The sequence below is a fragment of the Centrocercus urophasianus genome, unplaced genomic scaffold (genome assembly GCF_019232065.1).
Source record: "Centrocercus urophasianus isolate 14NV4802_14NV808 unplaced genomic scaffold, USGS_Curo_1.0 seq_28, whole genome shotgun sequence".
Taxonomy (NCBI): domain Eukaryota; kingdom Metazoa; phylum Chordata; class Aves; order Galliformes; family Phasianidae; genus Centrocercus; species Centrocercus urophasianus.
The window spans coordinates 7050603-7066911 of NW_024884844.1; the positions used below are offsets into that span (position 1 = coordinate 7050603).

Genomic DNA, 16309 nt, shown 5'->3' on the forward strand with positions numbered 1-16309 from the left:
ACTTTTTGGGGTTATAAATAACTGAAACCACATTCCGTACCCCTTTATGCATGGGATTATATCTCTCCTATAATAGTAATTGGTGATGACGTGAGCAATATGCATCTTCACAATGCGTCAATCATGAAAGATCTTTAAAGCTATGATAGTCCTCCTTACTATTTAATTGTGAAATGCTACTATTATATATTTAACTAATGACTCCACAATGAATTGAATAGAAAGGCAGTGAAAAAGACTAGACTGCTGAGTACAGCCAATACTTTTCTTCAAAAATATGATAATTAAAAAAAACCTTCCCAAAAATTATAAGATTTCCACTGTAGAAAGGCCTGCTCAGAGGCCATTTCTCATACCAGCATACATATTAACACATGGATATATGTGTGTATGCATATACACATTTGATGACCTATGTGATTATTGTCAATTACTCAAAACCAGAGCTAAAATGTAAAATTCGCAGAATATCTAGCTCATATTTATGCAACTTTCCTATATTTTATAGCACAGATATTATGCCCTGATAGCTAAAATGAAGTTAAAGCTAATTTTTTCCAGGCTTACATAGTCTTAACCAGCCTTCTGATACATCATAGAATCATTAAGGTTGGAAAAGATCTCAAAGATCACCAAGTCCAGTGATCAACTCATCACCACTATACCACTAACCACGTCCCTCAGTGCTGCATCTCCACGGTTCTTGAACACCTCCAGGGACAGTGACTCCACCACCACCCTGCGCAGCCCATTGCAACGCCTTAACACTCTTGAAAGAAGTATTACAGAAATTTAAAGGAATGGCACTGTGTAACAGAGAGAGCAGAGAACATTATCTTCACCAAGGACTCAAAACTCTGGGGAAGATGCCACTCAGGCTCACACCAGAAATTCTACAAACTGAGTTAGACTTTAGCTTCATGACGCAGATAATACTATTTAAGATATCAGTGTTTGCCTGTTTTATTCTATGTTTGTTTTCAACAAATCAGGCAGAAAGAATGAAACCTAAAAATCTAAAATGAAACCATTACATTTTCAAGACTATCTTTTTCTTGGTGGTTTACACAGTGCTTCCTCATTTCGCATCTTCACATCTTTAAACAATAAAACAACAATTTTAATGCTCTTTAAGCAAGTGAAGATGCTAACCTTGGTAGCAGGGAATCTCTTCCAAATCTCATACAGGCACTCATTAGTGAGGGGCTAATAAACAGCAGGAGATTTTGTTCTGTTTCTGAGCACCAATAGAAAAAAAATACTTCAAAATGCACAATGCAGTAAAATAATTCTCTCCACGAACACAATCAGTCAGCATTCCTGCTGACACAAATAATTACAAGGCATAATTCACTACTAAATTATTCCTGCACTAATTTCGGATACCTCAATTTGTGTAGAAGAGAGCTGAGGACAGCTTGAAGTTGGTATTGATGGTTGTGAATCACTACCCACCATTAACTTCTAGATTGTTTTGGAAACCAACTTCTCTCGGAACTGCAAGAACAACCCAGACACAGCGTTTTTTTTAGAAATACATGTCTTCAAAGCCAATCTTTCTATTCTCTTTTCTTCTCCACCCAGTAATGCCCTCAGAGAAGAGGGAAGTGGCACATCTCTGCCCTTAGACTGCAGCTGTATCGGCACTATAGCAACTCTTTATTACTATAACCTACACCATATAACAGTTTAGGGCTAGAAGACCACTAACATGTGCACTGAAACCACAGAGGGAATTTCAACAGAACAACTGTAATTGTCAAATTGGAATAACCCTAAGGGAAGAAATGGAAATTTTCTTGCCCTTAAGGAAAAGTTTCAAGTGATCTCCAATGAGTACAGGTAAACCAGGAGCTCACCTTAAGATAGTAACTTTATCAGGAGGGTTACCAGTTGCAGCCAGTCCTGAAATCAAAAGGACCATTAAATTAGCTTAGTGGTCCTAAACATAATTTCTTCTAATGACCTTCCTATCAAGCACAGACACAGCACAGTCCTTCTTAGTCTGTGTGACCTGATGGCATTGCTTCTCCCCCTGCCACCTCCTTGCATCTGTGAACTGTGGGGAAAACTATTTCCATAACCTAATACATTTGACAAGTTTAAGATATTCATCTCTAAATGATAGAACATCTTGGCAACATGTTCTATGCATTAATAGTACATGTCTGTGTTCTGTAATTTCATTTCAGAAACAGAAACCAACAAGTTGGCTCACAGCAAGAAAGGTTACAAATGAATGCCACGGCAAGCACAGAGCAGCATTTGGACCTCTTGACTCCATCTTAGTATTCTCTTAGTATTCCTAATTTCACATATTTCAAGAGAACTGAAGCACCTCAGAACACTGGAAATGAGCAAATTCCAGATCCTTGAGTTTTTTTAAGAGGAGCAAATCATATAGTATTTGACCTCACTGTCTTTATGTCCGGCTGTGAGAACAAGGTCAACTGTGTTCCGGCAAAATACAAGAGTTGTGCTGAAGTAAAAATGGCAATCAGTAGCCTGAGAGACAGTCACGTTAAATCAAACACAAGTTTCACCAAACAGTGAAATTAAAATACCTTGATTTAAAGCTGTCAGGTGGCATCAGTTCCAGTGTATGCGCTGGTCCATACAGATTAACTACAAACAGCTTTACTGTTGGGTTTGTTTGACCTGCCTTTGAAAAAAAGAAAACAGGAGTTTTAGAGGTACTGAATGAACCAGTGGCAGCTAAAATAGACTTGCTCATTAACATAATAAAGTATGTTTACAATAACGAGAAAGCTCTTTAATTTTAAAACTGAATTTCACAGCCATACAAGTCACACAGATAAAGATATTAAGTATTAATTTTATAATCCTCTTGTTGTCCCTCAGTGATGGCAGCCCTCTGGTGCAGGGTAAGGGGACAAAGTTGGAAGTGCATTGGTCAGTTCCTAAAAGAGCAGCCAGCTCCAGATTCCAGCAGTCTTTTCCAGCCCCTACCGTTCTTCCAAAAAGCTACATAACTCTATCTAACACAGCGTTCCTCCTCTTCCTCCCCTCCCTTCTCTTTCATCACCATTTTCTCTAGGTCTTCCTGACTTGCTGAGAAGGAAATCTCTATTTTTGGCACTGCACAGGATTCTGTGTTCATAAGACAAAAAAAAACAAAACAACAAAGAACACTTCTTATTGAAAAAGAGAAATAAAATGGTAGTTTGATATACATCCACTGCGAAGAGATAAAACTTGAGTATCTACAAGAAGCCAAGACTCATGCTACTCTTGGTAACATGGAACATTACTACGGGGCATTCTTGAGAAAAGACTGGTGACAGAAAGCAAAGGTATATCAAACAAGCAAGTAGATACCGCTAGTCCCATGCCAACCTCCCTGCAATATCATATTCAAGCTTATTTTTTCTGTAAGCCACAAAACACTACCCAGCCTTTTTAGGATATGGGGAATGACAAGTGTGTATTTCAATGGGAATGACTTTGATATACTGGAAGGGCAAAGTGAAGTCATTGATATTAGGCTTTAATCATATTAATCTATAAAGCAGTACATTGGACTCTTCAAAGGGACATTTAGAAGTAAAAAAGGGCTTGGCTGAAATATACCTCCGCATTTTTTCTTTAGAAATCAGATTTTTCTCAAAATATAGGCAGTCTGAATGCGGTGTCTATTTCTAAGTGATACGAGGAAGAAGAAGGTGGTATTTGTGTATTTTTACTATTGCTAAGACATTTAAATTGACTCTTGGAATTTATTTCATTCTCATAAAGTTTTACGTCTGCCTGAAAGCAAATACAGTCTTTCAAAGGCATTCTCAATATGGAAGCAGCTTACACAAATGCAAAACTGTGGAAGAAAACGACAGGTCAAGTCCTTTGGTCACAACAAATATCTCCTATAAGTCTGTATATGCAACATGTACACAGAAGTGCCTGTTCCAATACTCACAAATACACGTGGGTTTCATTTTATTTTTTAATCACAATTAGAAATTTCTCGAATGGTTTTATTTTACATAAGATCCAACCTTTCTTTCATCTCTGATGCTGTACCACAAGATTCATTGCAAATTAATGATGTTTAATGGGTAGCTAGATTAACATTAAATAGACACATTAAATAAAGAAATGTTATTTCATTAATGAGATTACTAGAATAGTACTGTGCATCACTGTTATGCTGAACTGCTAATCAACTGGAATTCCCATTTCTTGTTTACAAAGCTCATTTTTTAGAAACATCATTACATTTTTTTCTTTTCCCTGTCACTCAAGGCCTTTTGTCAGTGAAAGCATGTGAACTACTTCTAAAAATGCTATTGCTTCATTATTTCAGAGTATTATTTCATAGCACACATTATATATCATACACACCATTGTTTCATAGTACACGTTGCATTCTGTTTCTCCACCCATTACGAACAAAGACTTATCTCCAAAAATTGGCAGCAAGAATAGGGTTAGAGCAATATTATTTCAAAATTCTCAGTGAATTTCCCTTTAAATTTCAAAGGAGTACCACACACACAGTCTTATGTCTCACAGAAGAAGGAAACTCATGCACTTTAAAATTATATGTAAGACAAAGAAAGCCTGTCAAGTTGGAAGATAATATCAGCATTGGAACTTATCAGAATAATGATGACTATGGAGGCATTTGATCAAGAAACTCCCAGAAACTGAGGAGCAAATTCAGACATCACCCTTCCCTGAACAGCTCTGTTATTTTCCAACATAAACCTAAAAATCTTTCTCTACATGTTCTCAAAATCAGTGACAGTGCGTGTGTATGCATAAATATATACATATATATATACATAAATATATACATATCATATGTATATAATATAAATTATACAACATATATCAAATATTATATGATACATATATCATATATATACATAATTTATTATTATTTTACTTAATGCGACAGCATCCTTTTTCCTGTGCAGTCCTACAAACATTTTATGTTCGTAACATAAGTAACAGAAGTGGTGCATTGACTTTAGCATGCAATATACTGAGGATGAAATTGCTATGAATCATTCTGTCTTCTGCTCCCACACCTGATAATTTCCTTTTAGCATGAAGTGTTACAGTCTACTAGAAAAAAAACATTTAATTAATATTTCCTGAAAAGCAACGTGAACCAAGTCAGCTTCTACTGCCCTCCAGAGACGCTCTGCTCCTTTCATACAGAACACCACTGCACAGGAAATAGGAGGGTATGGACTACAGTTGTACTTATCTTACCTTAGGGTATGGATACTGCTTTGCTTTTGGATATAGGCCTCCAGTAAATCGGGGAATAACCATGCTAGGAACCAGGGAGTCATTTATGGTCAGGAATGCCAATCTTTCACCATCCGGAGACCACCAGTGGGCAATATGAGAATGGAGAAGTTCCTCTGCAAAAACAGATCACCTTAGCATCGTAACAGTAAGTACTTCAAACTTCCCAGCTCATCCAGTTGCCACTGATCTATTCTTTCTGTGGCTACTTGAAACGTGTCTGTTTTAATTCCCCTAATTTCACATTATACTGAATGAATGTTTGGATAAGAAGGCATAGGAAAAGATCAAACTTGCCCCATCTTCCTCGAATACTTTCACTGACATCAATACATTATTGTAATGTGAAAGATAAATGTAATTGTCATATGTTTAGTTCTGTTGCATTTCATTACACGTTTAATTAATTTTTAAATGTTTTGGACAACTTTAATTGAGAGTTCTTTTAGAATTGACAATCTGCTTTCTTCTTTAATATGAAATTTTATTATGCCTTATTTCTCTGCATGCAGATCTTCACACACTGCACTTATGTAATGATTTTTGGAGTGCAATGTTTGGGAGCTTTTAGGGTCAGTTTAGTTTAGGTTAGGTTTTTTTTGTTTGTTTGTTTGTTTTGGTTTTTTTTGCAATCTAACTTTTCCAAAATAGTTTTAAAAACTTATTTTAAATCCAAATTTTGATTTTAATCCAAATTCTATTTGCCAAATAAAAATCATTCTCTAAATGTAATGCAGTGTTTTCTTGTATTTATTGTCATTGTATTTCATACTAGGAATTAAGAACAGAAGCACTCACAGAAACAGCACATACAACTGAAATACCAATAAAGCAGCCTGCAACCAATTCCAAATTCACCCTGTACAAGTCATTTGTCTTCCAACTGTGAAAAGACTTGGATGTTTTTGTTATGTATTTGATAACTCTTTTTTTGCAAATATTTTGTATTTAAATTTGAAGAACATGACTGGAAAACTAATTGAGAATAACATAATAACCAGAATAGAAGTCTGACAGCATACATAATTTAAGAATCTATCTACAAAACTCACTTGAATTGTCAAAGGACACTCTCCAGGACACAAATCAGATTCTGAAAGGATTGAAGTGCCTGAATGAGTTGAATCCTCTAGGGAAGGAGCAACAAAGCCCAAACCTATCTTCAAAGTTGTATATTCTGGGTCATGTTTCTGCTCCCACACTGCATATCTAAAGCCTTTTACGCAGGTGACCAACAGAGAATGAGTGGGGTACATCAGATAGCAAAAATTATAATTGAGCTTGCTTTAATTATTCTAATAGTGAAATCATTTAATATTTGTGTTTGTATTCAAACTAGGTTATTCACACAAAGATATTTTCATATGTGTCAGTATGAAGGATGGGCACACGGAAAGAAGCAGAAGCCTAACCCCAAATAACATCACTGCCACTATTGAGCTGGCTGCTGTTCTTTCCAAGTTCACCCACTTTCTTCCTCTGTTCATTGTGAAATGTCTACAGCTTAAAGGAAAAGTCATTTGTTTTACCAACAGCTTCTCTTATCTTTAAGACAAATGAAGTTACAGAAAAGCTACATCAATCTACTTTAGATACTGCTTGATACACTGATAAACTGAAAAAAAAAAAAAAAGTATTGACTATTGGCATGCGTCAAGGAAAAGTTTAGTTTTGCTTCTCATTAGTTCTCTCAGGTGTAGATCTTGCTAACGCAGAACTGCAAACTACATAAAATTCAATACTCACACACTGAAATATGCCTTAAACTTCTATTTGTATAATTCTCAGCCAGGATCTACTCCATACTTTCCAGACAGTTCTGATAAAAGGCTTGGCAAATACCAATCAGTTGCATCAGGTAACCTCCTGTGATCTCTTCTAGCCTGATTCATTTTTCAATATTCTTATAATCCTTTGCAGACCAAAAAGATTTATTTTCATGAAGAATCTCATGCTGCATTTTATTCTACAGACTAGAGCTTTAAGATGATCCTTCAGTATACAGCATTCACGGCAGCTCCATTCTGCACCAAAAGGAGAACAGAAAACACAGGCTCGCCTTCTCCAGTGCTGGTGCCCCCAAGTGCATGCAGAATGGGCTCAAAGTTGCCCTGTTGCATCCATGAATATGACAAAATGTATGAACACAGGAAAACACTGGAAAACTTTCACTGCAAGTGGCTAACTATCAAATGCACACAAAGGGATGCAAACTACTATTCTAATTTTAGAGCTTACTTGGACAGAAAGCAAAACTTGGCAGTTTTCAAAGCTGCCTATGTGAGCTATCTGCTCATAACTACTCAGATGCCAAGAGGTACAGACAACATCATTTCTGAGGGCCCCACTAACGTGTCTTATTATCCTGTGCACCACCATTCTTAAAAAACACTCTGCCCTGCAAAACTCTACTTACAATAAGTAAGATACTTAAGGTAACCGAGTATTTAACACACCCTATTAATCTATAAAATTGAGTCCCAGAGTACCACAGAAAAAATAATTGATGTGTGTAATAATTTAAATTTCTTGTGTCAAGGCTAGATAATCTCCTCCAAACTTTTTTAGTTATATTAAAGCATTTCAGGTGCAGAGAGAAACCCTGGGCTACTGTACAGAAAGTGTCTTCAGAAGTTGGGAGATAACACAGACTGAGCTGTCCACTGCATTTTGGCACTGCTTGTCAGCAACAGCACACTTTCAGAGAATCACAGAATATCCTGAGTTGGAAGGGACCCTTAAGGATAATCAAGTCCAAGACCTGGAGTTTATTCTGAGTTGCTTTAAATAAAATTAGCAGTTGCTGCTGAGGTAGCACTAATGGCAGCACTAAAAACTTGCCATAACATTCAAATTGGATTCAAGTATCTTAGAGACAAATGCAATCTTACTGCCTGCTTTCTGGGGCTGGAGTCTCTTGCAGGTCATGCTAATGCCAAATACTGAACGTTGAAGAATTCACAGCTAAAAAAGCATTGCACCAGATCACCTTCTGATATGTATCCAGCAGTAAAGAAGGAAAATACAGACAAGTTTATCTCTATGCTGTGATTTGTCTCTGTCTCCAGTTAGGATGTTTTAATTTTAAATGGACTGGCACAGTTGTTCACACAAGCGTCAAACTGACTCCTATCCCTCTTTAACTGTGTGCAAATCTAGATAGCTCCAAAGGTATAAATGGAGTGATTCTAAATAAAAAAAATATACAGGGTGTTTAGTTTTATTTGAACAGTTCTATTTGAAATGTCAGCTCCACTGAAGTAGGCAGTGAAAACCCAATGTTTTCAGGATTTCACTACTATGTATATTTTTAACATACCATATAATATTCATTGTTCAGCTGACATAGTTTAGTTGAAAATAAATTCCTCTTTCTCATGAAGTATTGTTATATGCAAAACACTACTCAATACAAAGTATGAATAGATACAAAGGCAATCTTGCAAGAAAATGAGAAGACAAAGGAGCAAAAGCAACATGAGAGAGCATTTTCTGAAATAGATTTTTGCTGCTGGTTCTGTACAAGAACCTCTCATCTGTTTTAATAAACATAAATATCTGTCTGGCTTACCTTCATATAACCAGTCTGCAATTCCATTAAAAATAATTCCTTCTTTTCCTGAAGATGTCAGGCGCAATGAGCTGCTCTTTACATCAGGCTGGTAGTAGATGTTATTTTCAAAAATATAAATCTGGATGAGGTAAGAGGGAAGGAAAGAGAAAAGAACATTTTCTTTGATATAAATGAATGCTCAGCAAACAATACGCAATTTTCTCAGGCTCAGTACAGTCAACTGAATCATTCATCATGAGTTTCCTCTGACATGGGCTACATATTTCCTTTTATTATCAATTTGGACAAAGCATGCAAACTTTTAATACTCATGCTAGGCCAAATTCTTCCTTCAAAATGCAGTTGGAATGCTTTTATTCAGTTTAAGAAAAACTACTGCATTCCTCAGAATGGTAGAGGAGGCCAGTTTTATAACAGTTGAATAAATTTTAAAAAATCCACTTATCCCACTTCATCTAATAAAGTCTTCTGTCTTTGTAGCCAAGAAATTAAACATAGTTCTGCAAGTATATATAGTACAGTACATACATAATAAATGTAAGCTGTAGCTTTGTATCAGAGTGGAAGCTTACTGAGAGAAGCAAAACTAAGTCACACACTGCTTTATCACCACCTTTCTCCCATCCACAAGGAGACCTTTAAGCACTTCACTGCCACACACTTTGGGTATGCAGTATCACAAATTTCTTCTCTTCATTTTCCCCTGGATGAGTTAATAACAAATAAACACCTGATTTGGGCTTTTTTTCCATTCCTGTGAAACTACAACTGTTACATGTCTTTGCACAGCTTAACAATGGAATCAATCTAATACTGATATTACACTAAAAGAAAAAGCAACTAGTAGAACAACAGAAATAATACACAGTACAAAATTTGCGTAACAGCATTTAATCATTGTATACTGATGTATGGAGTCGCAGGGGCAGCTAATATGAAGTAGATGTATTTCCACCAAAGAGCATTTTAAAAGCCTAGTCATTTGTTATTCCCTCATACTTCTACAAACAAACGATTTATGGGAAAATAGTAACACGAGAGCTAAGTATTATTATTGCTGTTACTGCTGTTTTTTCCTCCTCTAAATTAGTATGTGAAATTGATTTCCCTCTGAGACGTCAAACTAATGGCATTTCTTGATATCTAATAGTAGCCACTTCATGATTCCACTGCATAAAGCAATAAAGCTGAGATTTTTCATCCCACAAGCACTGCAATGATTTTCACCATTCCTGTGAATAGAGGGTGACTTGGGATAGTTATCAGTAAATCAGAACTATGCAGGGAGATCAAAACAGAAGTAAAAATACTTGATCCAGTTTGAATAATCCAAATATTATTCTAACTATAGTTTAATAAACAATATTTGATGTAGTTGAGAATTTATGGAAGCTGATGTGATCCAGCGTTCATGCCAGGAGAAAGCAAAGAATAGAGAACTCTGGAGGTACCAGGTTTTTGAATTAATACTGATAAATGCTTCTTGTCGATATATATATTTCAATATATATTTCCACACTCAAAGTTGTTTTTTTCCCTTAGATAAAAGGAAAAGTAGAAGTAATAACAAGGCATGATTAATTACCTCGCTGTGCAAAATAAAATAATTTATCCCAGCACTCTCTATTAAAGTGATTTCAAAATATTAATACCAATTTTTTACAGCTGACAATCTCATTTTAACAACTGCTTTCAGAAGATTACAAAAACACTTCCTTGATCAAATGATTCTATTTTATTTAAGTTTCTTTTAGTAACGAGCTCTAACTATTTAATTTTTCAAGATTATAAGTATCACTTTGCCATTTGCCACATCAAGCCAACAAACCGCCATTTAAACCAGCAGGAATGGATACATGCATGCTGTCAACAAATGAGCTGCCAAGCCCTGAAGGCAGGCACCCATTCATGACCATATTAAAGTGTTCATTGATTATTATCTCCTTCACCTCTTGGGAATAAGGACTTGGAGTTAAGCTGTCAATTTGCGCTAGTACACCAAATCAGGTTGCAGATCTGCAACAGGAGTGATGGCATCATGATGAAGGCTACCAGCAGTGGCTTGAGAGGCTCTTTGCTCTACTGTCTGCAAATCCAAGCTCCAAATTTGTTTAGCCCAACTAGGTAAAAAGACTTTGTATAGCCATGGAAAACAATCCCCGATCTTACATTTCTGCCAAATATGGTATGTCACATACTACTCTAAAAACCCTGAAATTGTAATGGATCACCATTCGAAACTGGTTTTGTTCACAAGACACAAACAGATTTTGCTTGCTTTGAACATCCAACACTACATTAGGGACCAAAAGAAGAGGAAGTCTTTCAACATCATGCTCAAACTCTCTCCCCCTCAAACACCAAGGTTCCTTTTTTTATATATTTCATCAGAATATGCTTTCAAGCTTTCCTTTCAGAACAGAAAAACTAGGTTGAAATTTTGTTTAAGGAGGCAGCTGTGGCTGCTGATCTGTTGCAGTATGGCAAAACACTGAAGCTGAATTTTTAAGCCATTTTCCCCAAGTTTGGTCTTTAAAATTGTGTGAACGACAGAGTAAGTAGCTGGACAAGAACTCAGACAACTGCTTTTCCTACAACAGAAGTTTAAACTGTCAAATACTGACAGGCACATAGCAAATCACAACACTGGGATAAGACTTACTGATCAAAACAGAAGAATTATTCTTTGACCAGAATCTTGCAGATACATGTGCCTAAAATCCTGACTTAAAAGAAGTGAACCCAAACATTTCCAGGTGAGACTTTCACATACTTAATCACTTTGTATACATTATTTTGGGCAATGAACCAAATCAAAAATTTATCTCGTTAAACTAAATTCACTCAGATTAGGGAGCAAGTAAAACTAAAAGGTTTTTTCTTAGTACTTTTTCTTAATACCACCTTCAACCAAGACAGTGGTGAGGCCTTGGCACAGTTGTGGCTGCCCCATTCCTGGAGGTGCTTGAGTACAGATTGGATGGGCCCTGGGCAGTCTGATCTGATGTTTGGCACCAGTGGTTGGCAACCCTGTCCACAGCAGGAGGGTGGGAAACAGGTATCTTGGAGGTTCATTCCAACCCAAGCTATTCCATGATTCTGTACATTTGTTGTTTTTTTTTTTATTACTACATGTAATAAAAGTGTTAAAATGTTCATAGTAACTACTGAATCTTCCAACATTACTAAAAGGAGGAGTTGCTAACTGCGTATCAACCAGGTACTCTCAGGAACACATCAGTGGCTTTGTGCCCAAAATGCTTTCATAGCTTTTTGGCATGATGATAAGAAAACAAATTGAAAAAGACATAAAGTGGAACTGGGCTATGCTATCTTAGAAATTATTATTATACTTCTTTTTTTTTTTTTTTTAACCTTCTCACCAATTACTCCCCAAGCATTTCTAAACAATTTCCAATTATTTTTATCTAGGATCTCTTGCTAATAATGCTCTAAAATGGTGTAAACATCAAAATCAATGATCTTCAAAATTACATGACTGTATTCTTAGACATTCAGCAGAGCTAAATACATCAACCTCAAAAACAAGTGTCAAACAAAACCACAGTATTTCTTTAATTATTTGAATAACTACTTTCTGTACGAATATTTTGGACTAGTGAGAAATTAATTCTTGATCACCTTTATTTCAACTGACTGTGAAGGATGAGAAGCTCTGCTTGCTCTGGTATTCTACTTACTGCACCAATCTTCCCCTTTCTTTCACATCTGTCAGACTCTGAACTATTCGTTCAAAAACCATCTTCTAAACTAATTTCTATTTGTTGCTTGCAATGTTTCACAATTGCATGTTTTTATTTAAATGACAGAAGACAACTTTATTTTTCACTTTAGGTTCACTGCTGAAGTACAGGCATAACCACATTCCTACAAGATAACCTATAAGCAGCAGATAAGTTTTTTACTCACCAGTTAGACAACAGCAGAAGTGTGTGCAGAGCTGTGTGGAGGTACAATTGCTTACTGTGAGCAAGAGCAGTAATGGAGCAGGGCTTTAAGCTCTGCAAGGGGGAGCAGCTCCTCTACCAACAGCTGCCAACAAACTGGCAGTTGAGAGAGACACTCCTGGGTAACATACATACATAAATAAAAATGCTTATAAATATATTTTAAAATGTATATAAATATAGGTATAATGTAATGTCACTGATGTCCCCAATACAAATAAAACCCTTTTTTGGGTGTAGAAGCAACTCACCCATGACACACTGAACATATATTTTTACCTACTTAAAAAACAAAAACAAACAAACAAAAAAAACCACTGCAAAGCAGCAACAGTATCTGCCATAGAATTACCATTGCAACTAAAAGACCTGGCTTGACATCTTCTCTACCACCGTTCAATCCTTGAAAGGATTACCTTCGTTCAATCACCGTTCAAATCCTTGAAAGCCCTGACAAATGCATTCTTTTTCTAATAGAGCTACAGACTGTGTTACTTTTAGTCGCAGTGTAATGTTTGTTCTCTTCTATTCAAACAGATGCTTTCTTGCCATCTATGATTTCACTTACTACACCCTTGGGATTTACAGACTTTAACTGGGATTGCCAGGCCATTATTATACCCACTGTTACAGAAAAGAAGTACTCCTTTCTGCCCTTTTCCCTCGACTTAATGCCATTTAGTTGAAGCAGCTTTCTACTAAAGAACAAGGTGTACTTAAAATGATATTTCTGTGTATTGATGCAACAGAAATGTAACTTCTGTTTTCCTCTCACAGGGGGAAAAAAATTATTTTGGTAAGAAAATACTTTCTGAAGTTATTCGGAAGAACTGGACATACAGAAACAAAGTGGAACAGTTATTTTTTTATACCCGGTTAGAAGACCCGTAATGGCAATCCAAATATCCTGGTCCACAATGAAGCCAGCTCCTTTATAGCCAAGAGCCATGGGGCATGTGCTGCACTGAGCACAGAAACCCTTCAAGGTCTTCATTTTGTTGCAAGAAAGAAATGTCTTTTTAATTTTTCTGTGATGAAGTGGTCATTTAGCTCATCTCCTCCTACAGGTTGAGATTTGGATAATTCCAATCATCCATGTAAAAAGTTCTATACTAACACAAGGAATTTCCTTACAGTAAGAGTGATGGAGCACTAGAACAGGCTGCCCAGTCAGGTTGTGTAGCCTCCTCTGGAGATATTCAAGACCATCCTGGATGCTTTTCTGTGCAATCTACTATAGGGAAACAGTTTTAGCAGGGAGTTAGGCCAGATGATTTCCAGAGGTCTCTTCCACTACAATTCTGCAAAACTGCCAAACTAAGGGCTGGTGCAGGAGCAACTCAAATGACTCATGATAAGGTATACTGCAGGCACGTAAGAATGATAGATGCACCACCATCCTGCTTGTGATGATGCTCTGCACATGTTTATATATGTTGGAGGAAGATAGGCATTGATTTACCATTCCACATATATGAAACTGAGAGGCAGTGTATACCAAAACCACTTGGGAAAAGAATCTGAATTCCAGGAATGCTTTGCACACTTTGGAAAATTAGCAAGGTAGAAGCCTGCTGTTCTTGTTCATGGAAATGAGCTGAGCAAGAAACTCTATGGAAATGAACTGGAACACTCTCATACTGAGAAACTAGCAAAAGACAAGGTAAGAAACTGTTACCCCCCAAAAATTATAGTAAATTTGATTGTTATTCTGTTCATGTCTTTCTAATAGATCATGCAGATATCCCCAGAGCCAAAGAGAATAGCTATGTTTTGGATAAGGAAAGTGACTTACTAAGCTTCTATGAGTGTGAATTTTAGATGGTTAGAGTATTCACTAGTGACTGTGCCCACTGTGATCATGCTGACTTCTTGCTGTATCCTTTTTCACCTCACAATTTTTCTATTCAGATAATGCATGTTGCAGTAGGACAATTTCAAGGCAGGCTTAGTGGAATTGTATTGCAAAATAGCTTTGTGGTATCTCTTTTCCTGATGTTGCATCTGTTGTCTATTTGGAATGTGAGCTCCCATGAAAAGCAATTGCAAGCTTTAATGTTTGATACATTTTGCAGTACAACTGCTTTGAACATCACCAGTAGTGTGGAATGACTGACCCTCACAGCATTTATTTATTTTGCAGGACCATCTATACAGGTATAACATTTTCTGAGCAGTTCATCTCCAGCTTGCTCCAGCTCTTACTCCACAGTTCCATGTGCACTATGATCAACTAAATTACATAGACAAAAGGCACAGCAGGTAAAATCAGCTATTTAAGAGAAGAAGTGTAGCATTAGGCAAAAATCTGCCCTCACATGATATGTGTCAAAATCATCAGACACACTGCAAACAAGGCATGAAGCAAATCAAAATTAATAACAAAATGATTATAATTACAAGCAATAATAACTATATTCATTCTTAAAGGTAACAATTTTCTAAAGATTATGATTGATTGAGGCAGGAATTTTCACTGGGGGAGCCTTTTAATCCTTTTGATTATGTTGCAATTAAAGAACAAAGAAAGCAGCTGTTGATCACTACGAAACATAGGGACATCAAAACATACAACCCAACGTCATACACAGTCTTTTTTTTTCCTTTTGTCAGTTGCAACATGTTAACCATATTTTGCTAGTAACCAAGATACCATGCATGGCGTGAAGAACAGAACACTGAAGCACAACTTCTCTGCTATCGAGATTAATGCTACTGCATCACAGTAACGTGTAAGCACTACCATTTCTGAGCAACTGCAAACAATCCACAAGGCTATTATATTTAATTACAATTTAGAACACTTATAAATCTACTGTAAACAACAGCAGGTACGCACTCATAATGTAGCTAAATGATTAGTTATCACTAACACAGAATATGCCAGGGCTGAACTCAGAGGATATTAGAAATTCTACAATAACTCTCATGTTTACATCCTTGCTTTCCAATAAAATTGAGGAAGCACTGCCCTTTCTTTTTTTGATACATGTTAATTAAGATGCCTTTCCAATGATACCAGAATATGACATTCACTAAAATCCATCCCATTTTGTGGTATAAGACTTCAGTGGTTTTTTTGTTGTTGTTGTTTTTCAGTTGGTTTTGATAGCAAATATAAATTGACTAAATGAATACATTAATGATCCACAGCTATAGGTTTGCCTGCAGTGCTTTTGTGTGGATTTCAGAGTTTGTGAAAATGCAATCTGCAATAAATCCTGCTACTTCATCTTCCCCAATTCTGATTTAGCAAAAGAGTACAATCAGATTTTGATCCCTCTTCTCCTTGACTGTATATTTAGTTTTCCTGGGTGGCTGTATCTAAAGAATTTTATACTTCTGTTTCTGCATTACCAAAAGGTACGCAATTTTCACACAAGAAGTACAGCAGTCCTATTTTATGAGCCATTGGAACTGCAGTTAATATTAGCTAACAGAATTAAGTGTGAACATTCAGATACACTTTGTTACACATACACGTTGAACA

General features: G+C 36.3%; 1 protein-coding gene across 1 annotated transcript in view; it reads right to left on the reverse strand.

Moving 5' to 3' along the window:
- The window catches only part of DPP10 (dipeptidyl peptidase like 10), a 187963-nt gene that overhangs the window by 33284 nt on the left and 138370 nt on the right, over positions 1-16309 (reverse strand). The window contains exons 8-10 of the mRNA XM_042827227.1: positions 8849-8969; positions 5239-5393; positions 2565-2662 (exon numbers count right to left, since the gene is read on the reverse strand). Coding sequence (XP_042683161.1) covers positions 2565-2662; positions 5239-5393; positions 8849-8969 — 374 coding nt within the window. The remainder of the gene's footprint in view (positions 1-2564; positions 2663-5238; positions 5394-8848; positions 8970-16309) is intronic.